General features: G+C 44.5%; 1 protein-coding gene across 5 annotated transcripts in view; it reads right to left on the reverse strand.

Moving 5' to 3' along the window:
* Nucleotides 1–20,967, reverse strand: part of CS (citrate synthase) — a 30,960-nt gene extending 9,993 nt beyond the window's left edge. Inside the window, exons 1-7 of one of the 5 annotated variants that reach the window (XM_021091143.1) lie at nucleotides 20,516–20,597; nucleotides 19,562–19,656; nucleotides 5,276–5,326; nucleotides 4,284–4,391; nucleotides 3,332–3,397; nucleotides 2,659–2,790; nucleotides 2,236–2,424 (exon numbers count right to left, since the gene is read on the reverse strand). In XM_021091143.1, the coding sequence (XP_020946802.1) occupies nucleotides 2,236–2,424; nucleotides 2,659–2,790; nucleotides 3,332–3,397; nucleotides 4,284–4,391; nucleotides 5,276–5,326; nucleotides 19,562–19,656; nucleotides 20,516–20,582 (708 nt within the window). In that variant the 5' untranslated portion in view covers nucleotides 20,583–20,597. 5 annotated transcript variants of the gene reach the window in all.

The following is a 22,694-nucleotide window of genomic DNA, read 5'->3' on the forward strand; positions in this document are numbered from 1 at the left end:
GAACCATGAGGTTTCAGGTTCGATCCCTGGCCTTGCTCAGTGGGTTAACGATCCAGCGTTGCCGTGAGCTGTGGTGTAGGTCACAGACACGGCTCGGATCCTGTGCTGCTATGGCTCTGGCATAGGCCAGTGGCTATAGCTGCGATTCGAGCCCTAGCCTGGGAACCTTCACATGCCGCGGGAGCGGCCCTCAAAAAAGGCAAAAAGACAAAAAAAAAAAAAAAAAGAAGAAAATAGGAGTTCCCTCTGTGGCACAGCGGAAACAAATTCAACTAGTAACTATGAGGTTGTGGGTTTGACCCCTGGCCTCGCTCAGTGGGTTAGGGATCTGGCATTGCTGTGAGCTGTGGTGTAGGTCACAGACATGGATCAGATCCCACATTGCTGTGTCTGTGGTGTAGGCCAGCAGCTGCAGCTCCAATTTGACCTCTGAGAACCTCCACATGCCTCCTCAGGTGCTGAGTGCGGCCCTAAAAAGCAAAAAAAAAGAAAAAAAAAGAAAAGAAAAGAAAGGAGTTCCTTCCCACTGTGGCTTACTGGAAAAGAATCTGACCGGTATCCATGAGCTTGCACGTCTGATCCCTGGCCTTGCTCAGTGGGTTAAGGATCCAGTGTTGCTATGAGCTGTGGTGCAGCTTGCAGACTCAGCTCAGATCTGGCAAATGCTGTGGCTGTGGCGCAGGCCAGGGGCTACAGCTCCTATTCGACCCCTAGCCTGGGTACCTCCATATGCCGGTGTGACCCTAAAAAATAAATAAATAAATAAAATGAAAAACAATATATTCAGGTTATATAACCTTCTGAATCTGCTGATGTGTGACTATAAATGCTTTAAGTGTTTAGTTAGCACCATTCTTATACCTTCCTCCTCAGTGCCAACCAGACTGGCATTACAAACACTATCAATTACAAACTTTCCCTCCCTCTTTCCCCCAACAGCAAACACAATTCTCTATACACAGCTGCTATTGAATAAATATTGACCAATCAAATCAAGCGGTATTTGCCAAAACCCCAATGGTATTTCATCAGACCATCAGGCCATGCTGTTCTGTGCCTTGCCTCATAGTGAACTCTTTGGGGCGCTTTCTCCTGGTCAAAAATCATTCAGTGTATCTGCTTTGCAAAAAAGGAACTCTTCTGTCCCTATACTACCTGTCTCCAAATAAGAAACAAAAGAAAATGACATGTCCTTTAGTAAACCTAGCCTGATAAACTGTGCTTTACCCAGTGTTTTTAAGTATGTGGGATATTGAAAAGAGGATGGAGGAGTTCCCGTCGTGGTGCAGGGGAAATGAATCCAACCAGGAACCATGAGGTTATGGGTTTGACCCCTGGCCTCGCTCAGTGGGTTAGGGATCTGGCGTTGCCGTGAGCTGTGGTGTAAGTCGCAGATGTGGCTCGGATCCTGAGTTGCCGTGGCTGTGGTATAGGCCGGCAGCAACAGCTCCGATTCGACCCCTAGCCTGGGAACCTCCATATGCCAAGGGTGCAGCCCTTAAAAAGGACAAAAGACAAAAAAAAAAAAAAAAAAAAAAGAGAGAGAGAGAGAGAAAATGGAAGGGATTATGTTTCTATGCTCTAGGACAAGGCCCAACAATCTTCTCAAGCTCTAACCACAGAGTTCAAATTATTAAGGTCAACTTTCGTTTTCAGAAAATAATGCTCATTTGCTTTTTTGGATCCCACCTCCAGGATAATAACCACCCTTCCGTTCTGCTCCTGACAGGTATCCTGAGTGGGTTAGTCCAAACTGGCTGATTGGCATTAGGCCTCCTAGATTTTAGAGTTGCTTTAGCTGCCATTCACCCAACTTCTCAGGGTTCTCCTTATTTGAAGAGGAGGATGAGAAGGGACCTTTGGGACCAGGGTGAGACTACTCTGTGAAACCTTCCTTGGGGGCCTTCCAGTTAAGTCACATCTTTTTCAACATTCCAATAGCACAGCACTGTGTTACCTAGTTCTATTAACAGCAAGATTACTAACTGTAGTTTCTTTATTATGTGTACATCGCCCTAACTAAATCAGTAACCTTGGTGAGAGAAAGCACATTCCATTTATCTTCGTAGTTCCAAAGACCAATAAATAAACAATAAAAAACGTGTGAAATCAAATGAGTTTATGGCATAACTCAGATTAGTAATTTTCCTAAGGATTCTACACTACTTTTTCTTCCTTCATATATAGCCCTTTGAATCTTCATCACACATCAATCATTGCAGCAATGTTTCCTACCTCCCAGTACTTGGTTCGGTGGATACCCTCTGCATATGCTCGGGCAAAGTTACTTTCACTGTTGAGGGCTGTAATGGCTGCACTGAGCTGAGACATGGGGTGTAGATTCGTGGGAAAGTTGTCCAGCATGGTGACCACATGGGAAGGCAGAGCTGCCCTCTTTGCCCACTCTTTTGAGAGCCAAGACACCTGTAGAGAGGGAGACACTGCTCAGAACACTAGGCAAGGAAAAAGAAAAAAGCCAGCGACCTGTGAATAAAGAAAATCCAACAGAATTCAATCCAATCCACTTACACAGCAGAACTCTGCTGATTCCTTCCTCTCAATAAACGACTATCCATAACCAGATCAGGATTAAGTGTCTGAGATTAGAGAAAGGCAAAGAAGGAGCGGGATGAGGGGGGCTACTGTTCTTCTGCTTACCTGCTCCTCTGTTGGGATCTGTCCAGTTACCAGCAGCCAAAATAAGCCCTCTGGCAGCGGTTCTTCCCCACCCTTAGCCTTGGGCAGCATTTTCTGGCATTCAGGGATACTGTAGCCTCGGAAACGGATGCCCTTGCCAGAGAAGAATAAGCATTACATCTCAAGTTTATGAGCCTCAAAATCACATAACTGACTGATCCCACTTTTATCAGACCTGTCAACAATTAGATCTTCTAAAGTAAAAATCTTCAGGTAACCTATTCCTGCATCGTACTTTTAGTTTTACTAGTTCATACATTAAAAAGGTAAACTTGCTCTTCAGTTATTCCATATGTACCTGATTCCATCTTTCCTTTTATGGAGTCTGTTTTAGGGCTGCACTCACGCCATATGGAAGTTCCCAGGCTAGGGGTCGAGTCAGAGCTGCAGCTGCCAAAGCTTGGGGCAATGCTGGATACTTAACCTACTGAGCGAGGCCAGGGATCAAACCCACATCCTCATGGATACTAGTCGGGTTCTTAACCCATTGAGCTACAATGGGAACTCCTCATCTTTCAAAACATACAAGTGCGTATTTAATTTTGTTCTCCTTACCCTTGGTGGTCTAATCCATAGCGTACACAATTGACAGTAACATCAGTGATTATTAGTGACTGACATGAGGGTCTCTTACCTCATCAGGATCAAGAACCGATGTTTCATACACCAATCCCTTCATGCCTCTCATGCCACCATACATCTAAAGAAAAGAAGAGGATGATGTAACCAGTTGTCTGAATAACTCAGGCTAGAGCTTGTTAGTGCTTCATGGGATCTGGAGAAGAACTTTCTTCTCTGATTTGTAAGGATTAAGCTGGGGGACAATTTCTAAGGAGTTAACTTTGAGAGGAAGACTGCTAATGTTGCAAATGAATTTTTCTTTCTTTCTTTTTAGGCCATCCCCATGGCACATGGATGTTCCTGGGCCAGGAGTCACATCCAAGCTGGAGCTGTGACCTATGCCACAGCTGTAGCAACATCAGATCCTTAACCCACTGCACTGGACCAGGGAACAGCGTCTCCACAGGGACAAGCCAGATCATTAACCCACTGCTCTACTCTGGAAATGAACTGTTTAAGTAGAGCAATCACTATCTTTAGTGTTTTTGCCTCTTCTCCCTTTTCTAATTTTTTTCTCCTGCCCACTCATTCCCACCAACCAAAAATAAACAGAATGGGACTGACAGCAGGGAGAGGAGATGAAGACCAGTGGTTAAACTGTTGTGAAATTATCATCTGAGCTGCTTAGACTCTTATAGTTAGAAAAAGCTGTTCTAGAGGGCCCTCAAGAGTTGTGGTCTAACTGGATGATCAGCAAAGCACCAACACAAAATGACAGAGAACCTTGGGCCCAAAAGCTGAGGGGTTGGAGAAACGTCATTCATGCATGCCTCCCACAGATGAATTAGGTTAGACTCAACTATTACATTTGTAGAAAAGAACAGTCTAATTTCTAACAAAGAGCATAAACTTCAACATTTCCTTACATGAGACAGAATGCTTTGAACAGCCAGTGAAGAGAATGGTATTTTGCTGAAGCATGTTACAGAGCAGACTTTTCCAGGCAAAACCTCCAAAACCCTTACCATGTCCACAGTGATTTGGCCCACCACGGTGTTGCCGTGTTGCTGCCTGAAGGTCTTAATTCTGGCTTGCTCCTTAGGTATAAGGTCAGCCAAAATGTCTTTTAAGTTCTAAAAACAGAATTAGTGAGATTAAGTGATAATCAAAATATTTACTAGACTTCTGCAAAACAGGTATGTTAAGATTGCTTTTTAGAATTTGGCTTTTTTAATTTGCAGTGACGTCTGATCAACTACTCTGTACAGATGAGGGTAAAAGAATTAGGCAGAGGAAGAAGGGAATGGGGAATTGTTTAATGGGTACGGTTTCAATTTGGAAAGATGAAAAAGCTTTGGATGGAGAGTAGTGATGGCTGCACAATAATGTGGATGTACTTACTGCCACCAAACTATAAACTTAAGAAGTCAAATTTATTTCTTTCATTTTTTTCTTTTTTCTGCCACATCTGCGGCATATGAAAGTTCCCAGGCCAGGGGTCGAATTGGAGCTGCAGCTGCCAGCCTACACCACAGCCACAGCAAAAGGGGATCCAGGCCGTGTCTGGGACCTACACTGCAGCTCACAGTAACACCAGATCATTGAGTGAGGCCAGGGATCAAACCCACATCCTCGTGGATACTAGTTGGATTCTTAATCTGCTGAGGCACAACCAGAAGTCCAGAATAGTCTAATTTCTAACAAACACCATAAACTCCAAAATTTCTCTTATGGGACAGAATGCTCTGAGTAGACAGTGAAGAGAAGAATGATACTTTTGTTGAAGCACATTACAGAGCTACTTTTTTCAGCCCAAATCCCACAACTCTTACCATGTCCACAGTGATTTAACATCTTAAAATAGTAGTGGTAATAATAGTCATTACAATAATAACAATGGACACCTCCAGGAGATACTCAGGATAATGATGAGAGGCTGGGTGGTAATTCACCACCCCCGCCCAATCCCAGGGTCAAGTTGCTTCAATGATCCTCAGTCTTCTTTTCCAAGTCTTACCGTGGAAGAAGCACTGGCATGCCGGGCAGCAAGAACAAGACAGGATGCATTCTGCAAAGAAAACACAAACCTTATGCAACTGCCCTCCCTCCTATGTATTAACAAGGAGTTACAGGGACTCATCCTCTCTCTTCATCTTAGCCTTTAAGGACAGAAGTTTGACAGAAGAAAGATGTAAAAGTCCTTGAGCAACTTGGAAAGAGTTATCAGTCTGGAGGGGGCAGCTTCATTAGCATTCCCTGAAGAGAAGTTCCTATCAGCTGGGTTCTAGGGCCGGGCTTTATTAGGCACAGAGAGGCAATTGTTAAAAGTACGCAGCAGCCCTTCTCAATCTAGTTGTCAATAGCTCTGAGTGGCCTGAGAAAAGCAAATGAGGAAATTAATTACTTAACCCCCGCCAGTAGCCAGTAAGTTCTCTATAGTGCCTAACCTTTTGCAAAAGCAGCACTTCAACCTCTCTGGTCTAGGAGAGCCCACCGGTGGAAGCAGGTGGAAGCAGCCTCTTACAAAACTACCTGAAATGCTCCTGGAAAAAGCACAGAGAAGACAGTCCATCTACAATGTAATAACTGACAGACTGCTCAACAACAGCAATGGAAACTAGAGTACCATCCTTATTTATTTTTTTGTCTTTTTAGGGCCGCACCCGAGGCATATGGAGGTTCCCAGGCTAAGGGTCTAATTGGAACTGTAGCCGCCAGCCTAGGCCTTAGCCACAGCAACGCCTGAGCCATAACCCACTGATCGAGGTCAGGGATCAAACCCGCAACCTCATGGTTCCTAGTCAGATTCATTTCCACTGAGCTGCGACAGGAACTCCTAGAAAACTATCTTTAAAATGTTGAGAGAAAATAATTATTAAGCTAGAGTTGTATACCCAGGTGAAAAAAATTTTTGGGGGGTATATTTAGGGCCACACCTGCGGCATATGGAGGTTCCCAGGCTAGGGGCCTAATCCGAGCTACAGGTGCTGGTCTACGCCAGAGCCACAGCAACACCAGAGCCGAGCCGCGTCTGCGACCTACACCACAGCTCACCGCAACACCGGATCCTTTAATCCACTAAGCGAAACCTCATGGCTCCTAGTAGGGTTTGTTTCTGCTGCGCCATGATGAGAACTCCAAGAAAAAAATCTTCAAGGAGGTGAAATAAAGACAGGCAAGAGAAAGGCAAAGAAGGAGGGGGATGAGGACTAATGTTCTTCTGCTTACCTGCTCCTCTGTTGGGAGCGGGTAAACAAAAGCTGAGAGTTTACCACCTACATACCTATACAAAAGGAGTTTTTTAATTGAGGTACAGTTGATATATAGCATTATGTAAGTTGCAGGTGTATAACGGTAAACCACAATTTTTAAGACTATATTCCATTATAGTTATAAAATATTGCCTGCATTCCCTATGCTGTACAACATATCCTTGTAGCTTTTTTTAATTTATATATAGTAGTTGGCCCTCTTAATCCCTACCTCTATTTTGCCCATTCTCCCTTTCTCTCTCCTCACTAGTAACTACCAGTTTGTTCTCTGTATCTGTGAGTCTGCTTCTTCTTTGTTATATTCACTAGCTTTCTTTTTTATATTCCATATATAAGTGGAAAATAAAATACATACATATAGTATTTGTCTTTCTGTTATTTCACTTGGTATAATGCCCTCCAAGCCCAACCATGTTGTTGCAAATGGCAAAACTTCATTCTTTTTTTACGGTTGAGTAATATTCCTGCCTCTGTGTGTGTGTGTGTGTGTGTATACACATCTTTTCATCTGTTGATGGACACTTAGGTTGCTTCCACTTTTTTTTCTGTCTTTTTGCCTTTTCTAGGGCCGCTCCCGTGGCATATGGAGGTTCCCAGGCTAGCGGTCTAATCGGAGCTGCAGCTGCTGGCCTATGTCAGAGCCACAGCAACTTGGGATCTGAGCCACATCTTCAACCTACATCACAGCTCATGGCAACAACGGATCCTCAACCCACTGAGCAAGGCCAGGGATCGAACCCACAACCTCGTGGTTCCTAGTCAGATTTGTTAACCACTGTGCCACAACCGGAACTCCCCCATATTTTGTCAATTACAAATATAGTGTAGCTAGCTTACATTTTTCTTTTTTTTTATTTTTTTTGACAAAGGGCTTTATTTTTATTTATTTTTATTTTTTTTGTCTTTTTGCTATTTCTTGGGCCGCTCCCGCGGCATATGGAGATTCCCAGGCTAGGGGTTGAATCGGAGCTGTAGCCACCGGCCTACACCAGAGTCACAGCAACACGGGATCCAAGCAGTGTCTGCAACCTACACCACAGCTCACAGCAACGCTGGATCGTTAACCCACTGAGCAAGGCCAGGGACTGAACCTGCAACCTCATGGTTCCTAGTCGGATTCGCTAACCACTGTGCCACGACGGGAACTCCAGCTTACATTTTTCTATGTTTAAAGAGGTTTTTCCCTCCCAAGAGAAATAACTTTCCACGAGAAGACTGCTGAGTTCAACACACCTTTAAAAAGCACAACCAGTTGTAACACTACCAAGTTATAAGGGCTTAGGCAAGAACGTTGACTTCTTCACACAGGATTATTTGGAGGATAAAATGAGACAAAGCCCCAGTTTCCTCATCTATAAAATGGTGCTGATACCCACCACACACACCACAGGGTTGTCTTGTGATGATTAAATTACAATGGATGTGAAAGTACTTTGAAAACTAAAGACTACACACACACACACAAATAAATTAACTGTGGAGCAAGTCTCTATCTCTCCTTCTTTTGCCAAAAGGTCAGAGACACCTTTTCTAGTAATTACAGGCACTCCTCAGTAACCAAGGGGGGATTGATTCCAGGATCCCCTCTCCCCAGCCCCTGCCAACAGACACCAAAATTCAAGGAAGTTCAAGTCCCTTATATAAAATGTAGTATTTGCATATAACTTATGCACATCGTCCCATATACTCTGAATCATCTCTAAATTACTTATAACATCTAATGAAATATAAATGCAATATACTTGTAAATATAAAGTAAATGCTATGCAAATAGTTATCAGCATGTGGCAAACTCAAGTTTTGCTTTTTGAAACTTTACTGGGAAAAAAAAAATTTTTTTTATTGTCTTTTTAGGGCTGCACCAGAGGCATATGAAGTTCCCAGGCTACAGGTTGAATCAGAGTTATAGCTGCTGGCCTACACCACAGCCATAGCAACATCACATCTGAGCCATGTCTGCAACCTACACTGCAGCTCATAGCAACGCTGGATCCTTAACCCACTGAGCAGGGCCAGGGATCAAACCTGTGTCTTCATGTATAACTAGTTGGGTTCGTTACCACTGAGCCACAACAGGAACTCCTGAAATTTTTTTCTTGCTGAAGCCGCAAGTGCCCAACCCATGGATGCAGAACCCTCAGATACAAAGGGCCGACTGAATTGCATTGCTGTCTGGTTGTGCATTTGAACTAGCGGTGCCATAAAAATTTCAAAACACTACATGTCTAAGGTGAAGAGTGAGTAGGGCCTGAAGCTTTTTAGAATGTCATACACTTCCTTCTGCTGGGGGCAGGAGGGAAAACTGAAAAGGGAAGAGATCCTTCAGAAAAGATTTTGTTGTTTTTATGGCTGCACCACCATAAAAGTTTCAGGCCAGAGGTCAAATCCAAATCTGGGCTGCAACCCACAGCTGTGGGAACACCGTATCTTCAACTCATTGCACCGGGCCAGGGATTGGACCCGCATCACCACAGAGACAACACTGGATCCTTAACGTGCTGTGCCACAGTTGGAACACCAGAAAAAGTTATTTTAAGAAATCAATCCAAAGCTAAATTGAAAGAACATAAGGTAAGGAGTTCCCATTGTGGCTCAGTGGAAATGAATCTGACTAGCATCCATGAGGATGCAGGTTCAATCCATGGCCTTGCTCAGTGGGTTAAGGATCCAGTGTTGCCATGAGCTATGATGTAGGTCACAGACATGGTTCAGATGCTGAGTTGCTGTGGCGTAGGCCAGCGACTATAGCTCCGATTTGACCCACAGCCTGGGAACCTCCATATGTGGGTGCAGCCCTAAAAATAAATAAATAAATAAATAAATAAATAAATAATCAAAGAACACAAGGCAAGCTAACACAGCCCTAAAACAAAGGAGGAATGCCTCAACTTGTTAACCAGGACTGCCCATAACTCCTTTCATTAACTTTCCGGAATCTCCTCTAAGCTCACGGAAGTCCACTTGGGTAGACAGTATGTAGCACCAACAGCCCTTTAGCCTGTTTAACCTACATGGGGCAAATGGGAGCCAGACCCAGCACTCAAGAAATAACTTAAAAAAAAAAAAGAAAGAAAGAAAGAAAGAAATAACTTTTATTTTTCTTACTGGTCACCAAAAAGTGACCAAGGGAAAACCTGTGAATAAGTTCGAATTATTGTTTTACAGTGCCAACCATGTTCAAGCTATTTCATGCTCCACAGTCCCATAGATCTCCTGGGACTGTATAGAGGCCTCATCTCCCAGAGACCACATCAGCCCTCAGCAGACCTTTTAATTGTGGGTAGTTGGTTGTCGTGGTTTGGTTTGTTTTATTTATTTATTTAATTTTTGGGGTTTTTTTAGGGCCATACCTAGGCATATGGAAGTTCCCAGGCTAGGGGTTGAATTGGAGCTGCAGCTGCTGGCCTACACCACAGCCACAGCAACTCGGGATCCAAGCTGTGTCTGCAACCTACACCACAGCATGTGGCAATGCCAGATCCTTAGCCCACTGAGCAGGGCCAGGGATCAAACCCACATCCTCATAGATACTAGCAAGGTTTGTTACTTCCGAGCTGTAACAGGAACTCCTGGTTTTATTTTTTAAAAGGCTATAGGGGAACATATCATCTGATAGGAAAATGAAGTTGAAATCTCTCCATAATGATAACTTTTCCACTTTCAAAGCATTTTTTTCAGTTTCTATAGTTGCTGGTTGTGTCAATGGCAAGAGGAAAAGATTTTAAGAAGAAGAGTTTAAGGTTAAATCTTAGGCAAAATAAAATAAAAGTCTATCCAATTTCAGCAGATAGTATTAGAGCCACACCTTAAGATAAAAATAGAAATTCCCTCAGGTTGAGGTGTTTCTTTTACCAATATGAACATAAAACAAAAATAGTTTTCCCCCTTGTGAGAGAGAACTGCTAGAATCCATGAGCTTCCCTTTACTTTTTTTAATTAATTTTTTTTTTTTAAAGAAAAAAAGAAATCAGAAAGAAAAGGGGTGGAAGGTCACCAATCAAGGCTGTAAGAACACAGCATCATTTCAAGGTATCAGATGGGTCATGACTGCTGTTTAGCTACAGTCATTTCTCAGATCTCTTTATATGAATGCTACTTTAAGGGAATGATTAGTGAAAAAGAACTTGGAACTAAACTATCACCCCCACTTATACCAACACCAAAGTCTTAATTTCCTTTGTAGAGAGCTTCTTTGCCATTTAACGAGGCATCTCGAAAGTAATTGAAGAAGAGTTGATCTCAATCTCTGACAGTAACACTTCTTTGCCAGATCTCTAATTGGCAAAGTAATGCTAGTTTGTGGAAAATGTGGCCATGCTGTTATAGAATAAATCTAGTGTATTGTTTCTACTACACTTCTCTGCCACTTACTGGCTCTGCAACTCTAGCCAAATCATTTAAGTTTTCTGTGCTTCAATTCCTATCTGTAAAATGGGAACAATAACAGCACCTACCTCAAAGCACTGCTTTAAGAATTAATTAAGTCAATGTTTACAAAGCACTAAAACCATGCCTGGTACATAGCAAGTGCTCTGTATTTGTTATATAATAAATACAGAAAATTAAATAGTATGGCCACTTTCTAGCATTCTTCAAAGTCAGGTTTAGTCATATTTTTAGCTTACCCTGCAGCTCAAAAAAAAACTAAGGAAATATAAAGGATTTAAAAAATGGATTGATTTTTTGTCTTTTCTTTTTAAGGGCTGCACATGTGGCATACAGAAGTTCCCAGGCTAGGGGTCGAATTGTAGCTACAGCTGCCAGCCCATACCACAGCAACTCAGGATGAGAGCCACATCTGTGACCTACACCTCAGCTTATGGCAACGCTGGATCCTTAATCCACTGAGTGAGGCCATGGATGGAACCAAAGTCCTCATGGATACTAGCTGGGTTTGTTATCACTGAGCCACAACGTAAACTCCTGAGAAATATGAAGGATTTTATAGGCAGCAATTCATTGATATGACCACTCGAAAGGCTAGAGTAAGAAAAATTCAAGTTAGGACAATTTTATTTAATGATGGAGAAGAGAGAGCACATGACTCAGAATTAGGAAAGGTAATTTTAGTTTTAGTCCCAGCCCCATTACTAAATAAGTGAAATATCCAAGCAAAACAGCTAACTACCATTTCCCCTTCTCTCTCCACATTTAGGAAAACACTCAAGCTACTTAGTCTGATTCTAAAACTCCAACAAGGACATATGTAAAGGTACTCAGAAGCCTTGCTATGAAAGTATTATTAAAATATACCAATATTGGAATTCCTGTAGTGGTGCAGCAGAAGCAAATCTGACCAGGAACCATGAGGTGGCGGGTTGGATCCCTGGCCTCACTCAGTGGGTTAAGGATTTGGCACTGCTGTGAGCTATGGTACAGGTCACAGACAAGGCTCAGAGCCTGCACTGCTGTGGCATACGCTGGCAGCTGTAGCTGATTGGACCCCTAGCCTGGGAACCTCCATATCCCGCAGGTGCAGCCCTAAAAAGCTAAATAAATAAATAAATAAATAAAAATTAAAAGTAAAAGAAATATACCAATATTGCTTAGCCAACGACATTAGCAATTCTTGGAGCTTGTTCCAACAACAAGCTGGAGTTCTGGAGTTCCCATTGTGGCTCAGTGGTAATGAACCTGACTAGTATCCATGAGGATGTGGGTTCAATCCCTGGCCTTGATCAGTGGGTTAAGGACTGGGTGTTGCTGTGAGCTGTGGCCAGCAGTTGCAGCTCTGACTCAACCCCTAGCCTGGGAACTTCCGTATGCCGCAGATGCGACCCTAACAAGGAAAAGAAAAACCAAAGAAATGCAGAATCTTGGGCCTCACCTCAGACCTACTGAATCCAAATCTGCAGTTTAATAAACTCACTGGGTGATTCCTATGAACAATAAAGTTTGAGACACACCATGGTTTCAAGCATTAAGCAAGGGAACAGAGGGTAGAAGGCAAAGAGCCTGGGATGTGGCCGTTATCAAGGTTCAATTCCTAAATCCTGCTTCTTCCACTACTCTGCTGTGCTACTATGGCTATGTGACCTAAAACTTCCAAGTTTTAGGTCTGGAGATCTGTGGCTCAGTAGATTTAGGACCTGGGACCGTCACTGCTGTGGCCTGGGTTGCTATTGTGGCGCAGGTTCAAATCTGGCCCTGGAACTTCTGCATGCCGCAGGCATGGCCCCCCAAAAAAAATTAGCTTCAGTTTTCTCATCTCTAAATTGGTAATAAATAAAGCCAATTTCAGGAGTTCCCTTGTGGTGCAGCATATTATGGATCTGGCATTTCCACTGCTCTGGCTCAGGTTCGATCCCTGGCCCATTAACTTTCACATGCTGCAGGTGTGGCTAAAAGTTTTTGAAAAACCAATTTCAGGGTAGACAAGTAGACTACATGAAATCATTTGCAAGAAACCATCTAGAACAGTGCCTTCTGTATAGCTGAGTTCAATAATGTTTGTTTCTTAGAAATGTGTTGGCTTATTACCTAACTACTCAAATGCCATAACGCTCTAGGAGTTAGATCCCAGGAAAAAGGCAGTCAAGCCTGACAAAAGGGTGAATGGATAATTCCTTCTAACTGCAGAACTGGAAATAAAGTCCCAATTTCCTCAAGGGCCTCCTTGAGTCTCAGCGAGAAGAAACAAATTTAACTAACCACAACCTCCACCAGGAGGTGACTCTAGACAGATGTTAGGGGATGATCACACCCTATGCTACATACCTCATTTCAATATGCCCTGGCTGCCAAGCTGCTAAATGGCTTTGTACAATGCATTCAGGCTACACTCCCAGATGGAATAGGCGGATTACAAACCTCTGAGTCATTCCTGAACTTTCACCTCCCAACTCCTCCTCCAGTCCTGGAGGTGTGGCAACTGGGCATTTGGCTTCTGGTTGCTTGCCACAAGACAGTCACCCTACTGGAAGGGCGGCTGTCAGGTGAATGGGGAGAGACACCTTACTCAATAGGTCAGCTGCTTCATGGCCAGAGATAGAGAGATACTTCCAAAGATAGGAGCCTGGCTCACAGGATTCTCTATAGGGTGTGGGTATCTCAATCACCACAGGGCTTTTTCAAACCTTATATGCTGCCACCCCTTATAAGAACTCTTTTAGAGAGTCTGCTATTATTGATAGAAGTGAACTGCAGCTCTCAATAAGCTAAGCTGGATGGAAAAATATAATCAAGGGAATCACTCTATCTTAAAGTGCTAAACTAATATATTATAAATCAACTATACCTCAATTTAAAAATTAATTAAAAAAAAAACCTGTAGGAGATGCTCCTGATTTTTTTTTTTTTTTTTTTTTTTGCTTTTCAGGGCCGCACCTGTGGCATATGGAAGTCCCCAGGCTAGGGGTCGAATTGGAGCTACAGCTGCTGGCCTAAACCACAGCAACTTGGGATCCGAACTGCATCTACAACCTATACCACAGCTCAGAGCAATGCTAGATCCTTAACCCACTGATCGAGGCCAGGAATAGCACCCTCGACCTCATGGTTCCTAGTCGGATTCCTTTCTGCTGTGCCATGACAGGAACTCTGAGATGCTTCTGATTTTAACAGAGCCCTTGTCATTCAACAAGGCTCAGTGGAAACGAATCTGACTAGTATCCATTAGAACCCAGATTTGATCCTTGGCCTTGCTCAGTGCGTTAAGAATCCAGAGTTGCTGTGAGCTGTGGTGTAGGTCACACAGACATGGCTTGGATCTGGTGTTGCTATCGCTGTGGTGTAGGCTAGCGGCTACAGCTATTAGACCCCTAGCCTGGGGACCTCCATATGCCTCGGGTGAGGCCCTAAAAAGACAAAAAAAAAAAAAAAAAAAAAAAAATTAAAAGCCTGCCAACCAGCAGAAATGGCTTAGTTGATGAAGCAAACTAACTGCAGGAAAAATCTTGTGCTATAAAGACTTCCAACACAGAAGAAACAACTTGCATTAAGGGAAAAAGAACACACATAGGACAAAGGCTCCTCTCTCCCCAGAACCAGGTCAGACAACTAAAGCCATTTATCATCTGTTTCACAATGGTGATACTGGAAGTCTGCCTGCACTGCTTGGTGAGGCCACTTCATAGCCTGAGCAGAGTAATCTTTGGATTTCATACTCTGATGCCCTTCATACAAGAGTTCCCTTATTAATTCTACCTAGCTCTCACTGTCTAACAGACCCTTCCCTAAAGGTTCACTCATCACTCAGTAAAGACAGGAAAGGACATCAATTCAGTCTCAGAAGAGAATCAAGAGTCCTGATTTTACTTCCAGAGAAATTCTTACTGTTCTTTAACAAGTAATTGCTGAATACCTACTTGTTACGGGCACATTAAGTGTACACGGCTGAATAAAGCATCTAAGATCTTGAAGTTCCCTGGTGGCTCAGTGGGTTAAGGATCCAGAGCTGTCACTGCTCCGGCATGGGTTCAACCTCTGGCCCTGGAACTTCTGCAAGCCACAGCCAAAAAAACCCACAAAAACCCCCAGAGTTCCTGTTGTGGCTCAGCGGAAACAAATCCGACTAGGAACTATGAGGTTGCAGGCTCGATCCCTGACCTCACTCAGTGGGTTGAGGATCCGGTGTTGCCGTGAGCTATGGTATAGGTTGCAGAAGAGGCTTGGATACCGCACTGCTGTGGCTCTCGCGTAGGCCAGCAGCAACAGCTTCGATTAGACCCCTACCCTGGAAATCTCCATATGCCACAGGCACAGCCCTAAAAGGACAAAAAAAGACAAAAAAAAAAAAAAAAACAACAACAACAAAAAAAAAACCCCAAAGCATATAGGATTTGTCACCATACTACTGTCTCAGGAACTAGAAACTGTTCCCTCACTTCTACTAGTTCTTACAATGTTTTGTTTCAGAGACTTAAAAGACTCTTTTCCTAGAGCATTTGGAGAAAAAAAAAAAAAAATGCCTAGGAAGTCAAAACTTTTTTTTTCTTTTTAGGGCCATACTAGTGACATATGGAAGTTCTCAGGCCAGGGGTGGAATCGGAGTTATAGCCACCAGCCTATGACACTGCCACATGGGATCTGAGCCTCATCTGTGACCTACATCACAGCTCATGGCAACGCCAGATATTTAATTCACTGAGTGAGGCCAGGGATCAAACCTGAATCCTCATGGATACTAGCTGCATTTGCTTCCGCTGTGCCACAATGGGAACTCCAGGAAGAGAAATCTTGAGAAAATAGCCTAAAGTGGACTATTGCTTAGAAGAGCTACTTTTGAAATCATTTAAAAATTAACCAGTAGGAGTTCCCGTCGTGGCGCAGTGGTTAACGAATCCGACTAGGAACCATGAGGTTGCGGGTTCGGTCCCTGCCCTTGCTCAGTGGGTTAACGATCCGGTGTTGCCGTGACCTGTGGTGTAGGTTGCAGACGCGGCTCGGATCCCGCGTTGCTGTGGCTCTGGCGTAGGCCGGTGGCTACAGCTCCGATTCAACCCCTAGCCTGGGAACCTCCATATGCCGCGGGAGCGGCCCAAGAGATAGCAACAACAACAACAACAACAACAACAGACAAAAAGACAAAAGACAAAAAAAAAAAAAAAAAAAAAAAAAAAAAATTAACCAGTAGGAGTTCCCATCGTGGCTCAGTGGTTAACAAATCTGACTAGGAACCATGAGGTTTCGGGTTTGATCCCTGGCCTTGCTCAGTGGGTTAACGGATCTGGCATTGCCGTGAGCTGTGGTGTAGGTTGCAGACTTGGCTCAGATCCTGTGTTGCTGTGTGGCTCTGGCATAGGCCAGCAGCTGTAGCTCTGATTCTATCCCTAGCCTGGGAACCTCCATATGCCACAAGTGTAGCCCTAGCAAAGACCAAAAAAAAAAAAAAAAAAAAAAAAAAAAAGATAATAATAAAAATAACCAGTAATGGGAGTTCCTGTTGTGGTGCAGCAGAAACGAATCCGATTAGGAAACATGAGGTGTTGGGTTCAATCCCTGGCCTCGATCAGTGGGTTAAGGACCTGGCGGTGGTGAGCTGTGGTGTAGGCCAGAAGCTACAGCTCTGATTAGACCCCTAGCCTTGGAACCTCCATATGCCGCACGTGCAGCCCTGAAAAGACAAAAGGCCAAAAACAAACAAACAAACAAAAAAAACCCCCACAGTAATGGATGGAACATGATGGAATATGCAAAGAATGTATATGTATATATGACTGGGTCACTTCGCTGTTAGCAGAAATTGGCACAACACTGTAAATCAACTATAATTTTATTTTTTATTATTATTTTTTTGGTCTTTTGTCTTTTAGGGCTGCACGTGTGGCATATGGAGGTTCCAAGGCTAGTGGTCTAATCGGAGCTGTAGTTGCCAGACTACGCCACAGCCATGCCAGATCCTTAACCCACTGAGCAAGGCCAGGATTGAACCCACCACCTCATGGTTCCTAGTCGGATTCATTTCCACTGTGCCACGATAGGAACTCCATAATTTTTTTAAAAATTTAAAAAAAGGGCTCCAACACTCAAAGTTTCATATACATTAAATATAGTTGTCAAAAGGACTGAATGTTGGTTTACTGGCTCAAGAGTCGGGGATCACCAAACATCTCAGCCAACAGAGGCACCTGAAAAAATACAAGTTCCAGATCTCATCCCACCTTCACTGAATCAAAATTTGAAGGAGGATTTGCAAATGTGCAACGTTAACAAGCACCCCAAGTGGTGATGCCCACTGTGAACTTACAGACCTTTTTAAAGGATAAGATGTTAAAAGAAATATAGCAGTTAGGGTAGTTGAGGGAAGAACTGAAAGAGATCCTAAGATCTACTGCTAAAGTTGCCTCACTACTGTTTTAAATTTCACTCAAATCCTACTCAACTCTTTCACATAAGGCACTGAAAACAGGGCAGAAGGAATTACTCTGTGGCTTTAGGGAAATCCACCAAGTCTGCTTTCCTGCCTTCTGCCCACCTGGATTTCAGAATGAGGAATGCCAGCCTTCCCTCCTCTGATTATCTATTTCACCACTACTCACCTCGATGCCTCCCCACACCCATGCATTCACCTGCTACCAATCTAAAGACCACTAGGAAGAACAAATGCAATCATACCAACACTATAAAGCACATGATGAGGCTTTATTCTCCACTTTTCATCTTTGGTCCATCTAGTAGGCATCAAGAAATCGCCATTACTTTGGGTAGGCTGATAAAGTGAAGGCAAGTGCTTGAAAAAGATGAATGATTTGATTGCTTGCTCTTAAAAGTTTGGGGCTCTAAGCCTAACATTTCACAGGACAAAACTGACTCAGTTTTTTTTGTTGTTGTTGTTGTTTTGTTTTTGTCTTTGTAGGGCTGCACCCCACGGTATTTGGAGGTTCCCAGGCTAGGGGTCTAATCAGACCTACAGATGCCGGCCTACACCACAACCACAGCAACACGAGAACTGAGCTGTGTCTGTGACCTACACCACAGCTCACGGCAACATTGGATCCTTAACTCACTGAGTGAGGCCAGGGATTGAACCTGCAACCTCATGGTTCATAGTTGGATTTGTTTCCGCTGTACCACAACAGAAATTCCATGACTCAGTTTTGTTGAACCCAATTTCAGACTAGGATTTATGTAAGAGGTGTTCAGCAGTGGTGTAGGTCTACTGTAAAGGAATCATGAGTATCAATTTAAATGTCATGAAAAAGTCTAGAAATAATCTAAAAACACTTTTGGATTGATTTACTCAGTTACCAAACATCCTAGCTCAGAGGAACAAATCTCAATGGTACAAGCAGCAACTAAGGTTGGTAAAGTCACTCTGGCATTAAGACTCCAAAAGTTGGAGTTCCCGTCGTGGTGCAGTGGTTAACGAATCCAACTAGGAACCATGAGGTTGCGGGTTCGATCCCTGCCCTTGCTCAGTGGGTTAAGGATCCGGCATTGTTGTGAGCTGTGGTGTAGGTCGAAGATGCGGCTCGGATCCGGAGTTGCTGTGGCTCTGGTGTAGACCGGCAGCTGTAGCTCTAATTTGACCCCTAGCCTGGGAACCTCCATATGCTGCAGGAGTGGCCCTAGAAAAGGCAAAAAGACAAAAAAAAAATAAATAAATAAATAAAAAGAATCCAGAAGTTAACTGATGGCCCTACTCTAATTCCCAACCTAAATCACCTATGAAAAGACAGTATTTACAGCACAAAGCTAAGACACCCACATGTAATTCTAAAGCCACTGCCTGGTAGAAATTCATTCAAATAAACAAGAAGTCAAATAATTTAAGGCTCTGAAGAGGTGGTCTCTCCAACTCAAATGTTGATTAAATTACCTGACGGGGGTAGGGTGGAATGACAAAACAATGACTGGCATTTGCGTCTGCTAGTGAGATTAAAAAAATTTCTCAGAAAAAGTGAAACCACACCTAACCCTGAGAATTAAAGTGGGCAGAGGTCAGTTTTCTGGGGTTAAAAGACTATTTTTGCCTTCTAAAGCCTACCTTAATAGCAAAAGTAAAACTGAGTACCAATTAAGCCACAGGATAATCTGCAAAGCTCAGGCAGGAGCTGGCAATGCTGACAAAGTGAAAGGCTTTTTGATATCCTGGCTATACTGCTTAGATCTCAGGAAATTTCCACTCCTCAGACTATTGGGCTTTGTTAATTTTAAGGGTCAAAAGCCTTCTAGTGGCTTCCAATATACAGGTTTCTGGAATCCTTAGGTGCATCTTTAACAGGAAAGTAAACAAAACAATAATGACACTATAATTAGGTAACCTGGTCAACCCAAAAGCTTTCGGAGTTTCTCCAGAGGCTTAGGAGACAAAATAAATTCAAATCTAAATTCTAAAAGCTTTTTCAAACTCACCCTAGGGTTAGACAATCTGGTCTGGGTTAGCAGCTCTGGAATGAGCTAATTATAGTGTCCTGTATTCTGCCAAAACACTATCTAGAACTTGCTTCATTTCCCAAGAGGCTTCCTTACCCTGTTCTCTGGCAGTGGGAGAACTACTGTCAAATAAGACATGTATCTCCCAAATGATCAGCCTCCACTCTGCTGCTGAGTGCCTGAAAGAACCCCAGTGTAAATCCTATAGGCCTCACCTTGTCTGCCAGCCATGCAAGATAACACACAGTAAGCCAACACCATTCTAAAGTTTTCCTTTCCTTCCCTTCAGGTGCTGGCAGCTTTAATCTGTCTGCAAAAGAGAAAGTATAAGTTCTTTGCAGGAGTCAAGGTCACTTGTGGAACTGTCCCTCCTTGGATTAGAAGGCTGGGACTCCCCTCAGCACAGCAGTTTCTCTGTTTAAAGGGTCAAGTTACCCAGCGACAAAAGTAATTTTGGCAATATGAAATTGAAAGCACCATTACCTGCAACAATACTCCTATGGTCCCAGGGGTAGCAAAAGTCAAGTAAAAGACCCCACAGAATAAGAAGAACCTCTCCTAGGTAGAGCGAACTAATAACAAAACCTGAGTGAGTAAGTAGGAGGACCAGTCATGTAACCTTGGAATTACTATCTTCTGCCCTGGATCTTCACTTAGCCTGCAGTTTGGGCAAATAACTTTTCCGGTTCTTTCTCCAATCATATGTGATAATCATGAAGAAGGTTTTACACAGGCGCTCCACCCACCCAAGCTCCTCCTACATAAAAAGTACAAGAGTTCCAAGGACAAAGAGGACCCAGGGTCGCATTCCTCTAGCAAGGACTGCTACGGCTTGATCACTAAAGTAACTGGGTGGAAAAATGCAAGCAGGCAGTTCAGAAACTGACAAGGCCCTTTCTACAAAGCAGAAGCCGAAATTAGCTACTGCTCCAGCTTTGGTCCAGGGATAGAGTGAGCACACTTGCTCACCCCTGCCGCTTGTCTTACCGCGGCCACTTGTCTTACCCCGCCCCCTCCTCCAAACAGGCTCTTTTCCTAACTCCAATGGAACACAACACCTATGTTCTGCATTAGCGGCTCCTTTTTCCAAGGCCAAGCATCCGCCCGCACCCCCGACCCCGCCGCTCCAGACATGCGAGGTGACAGTAGGGTCCGGCCTCCCCACCCACCCAAGACCGCAAGCCGGGCGAGTAGCACTCCTTTCACCCCAGGGGCCGGAAGGCCAGCGAAGCACATGGCCCTGGGAGCTCCAGGCAGGGCTGGCGGCCAGCCAAGCGCAGGGTGCCTTTAAGACGCGCTGGAGTGCGTCTGGGTAGGGGAGGGAGACCCCGGAGCTTGAGGGCCTGCAGTCTCCTCAGCCCCACCCCAGGACGGCGCGCTCCCTCCCTTAGTTACTCACCTTGGCTCCGAAGAGCCGGGCGGCCGCAGTGAGTAAGGCCATGGCAGGCGAATTCGGAGATCTGGCGGGGAGGGAAGGAGGGAAGAGAAATGCGGCAGGAACGGGAGCTGCCGCCGCCGCTGCCCCAGAAGCCGCGCTGGCTTGGGGGGGGGACAAGGTTGAAAGGAGGCTGCTGAGGGAAAGGGTAGACGAGCCGGCGGCGGCGCCCAGCCCGGGGTCCTCAAGGAAGCCCCGCCTACCGCCCGGAACCCGCTCCCGCCCCCTCTCAAGGGCTTGCTCCGGGCTCGGCCATTGGTCCGGCCTGCGTGGGGGGCGGGCCCTAAGCCGTTGACAGCAGTTGTGATGGGGAGGATTGGACCGTCCGAGGTAGGCTAATTAAGGGTGTAAGGGCGGGGGGAAGCGTATAGGTGGCTAAGTATGTGCCTGAGACCCCAGTTAACTTCCTTCTTAGGCTTTCTCCTTAACCCTTATCCACAGTTGGGGTTAATTCTGAGATGGCTTTTAGTGAAAAAGCGCTAAGGACTTCGATTTTTAAAGGTCCTCGGAAGTCAACCCCTTAATACACTATCAATGCAAGTGGTCCTACTTCTTTGGCATGCTATCTTGAACAGTGTCTTTGGTCAATGACTTAATGGCCATAGAGGTGATACAATGTGGACAGAGGCAGTGATGTTAGAGTTAGCTACTTGGTGGAGGTCATTTGAGGCAAGCGGAAGCCATGGCATTGTAGATACCAACAGACCCCAGAATGTGGAGAAGGAAAGCTGAGGTAGGTCCCTGAATATCCAGTGGTTTTTGCGGACTCTCAGTTTTGTGTCTAGTGCCAAGAAATCCAAATCTTACTAGGCCCCCTTAATATGAAGGCTTCCGGTGCAGGTCAGGCCCTCTGGGTACAGATCATTAGTTTCAGTGCCACTCCAGTCACATAACCCCACACAGCCAGTCCACCCCACATCTATCTAGCTGAAAGATGAGCTTGGAGTTCCCACTGTAGCTCAGTGGGTTAAGAACCTGACATAGTGTCCATGAGGATGCAGGTTTATCCCCGGCTCGCTCAGTGGGTTAAGGATCTGGCACTGCCTCAAGCTGTGGGGAAGTTCACAGATGAGAGAAGCTCAGATCCAACATTGCTGTGGCCAGCAGCTGCAGTTCTGATTCCACCCCTAGCCCAGGAACTTCCATAACCCACAGGTGTGACTATAAAAAAAAAAGTTGAGGCGTCAAAAACCAACCCGCAACAAAAATCACCTCACCCCCCCCCCTTTGGCCAAGGCCTGCAGCCTGATTTCCTGGGCCAGGGATGAACACGTGCCACAGCAGTGACAAACTGGATCTTTATTCTGCTGTGCCACAATGGAACTTCATCACCTCCCTTTTTGTCACATCACTGCTGTCACTCCCATAGGACCTCCGGACCTTTACACCTATTTGGCTGTCTTCTATACACTTTTTATCATGCTCCCCAGAGACCGTTATAAATGAACCATAGCACTAAAATGACCTTTCATTATCTTTTTCTTCCTCTGCTTTTTAGAGCTACACCCGAGGCATACGGAGGTTTCCAGGTCTGTGGTTGAATCAAAGCTAGAGCCGCCAGCCTATGCCACAGCCACATGACACGGGATCCCAGCCACATATGTGACCTATACCACAGTTCAGGGCAATGCCAGATCCTTAATCCACTGAGCAAGGCTAGGGATTGAATCCACAACTTCATGGTTTCTAGTCAGATTCTTTTCCACTGCGCCACGATGGAAACTGCTTTCATATCATTCTTAACTAATTCCTCTCGGTAGACAAGAACTTAGGACCTTTCTACCTCCCCAGGCCTTTCATTGTCATTGACCTGAGGGCAGGGGGGAACTGACCCAAGGACTAAGGCACTTTATCTACAAACCCCAGCCCCAAGTGAACAGTTCTTTTATCTCCTCACACAGCAGTATCAAAGT

Source organism: Sus scrofa, chromosome 5 (genome assembly GCF_000003025.6).
Source record: "Sus scrofa isolate TJ Tabasco breed Duroc chromosome 5, Sscrofa11.1, whole genome shotgun sequence".
NCBI classification, from domain to species: domain Eukaryota; kingdom Metazoa; phylum Chordata; class Mammalia; order Artiodactyla; family Suidae; genus Sus; species Sus scrofa.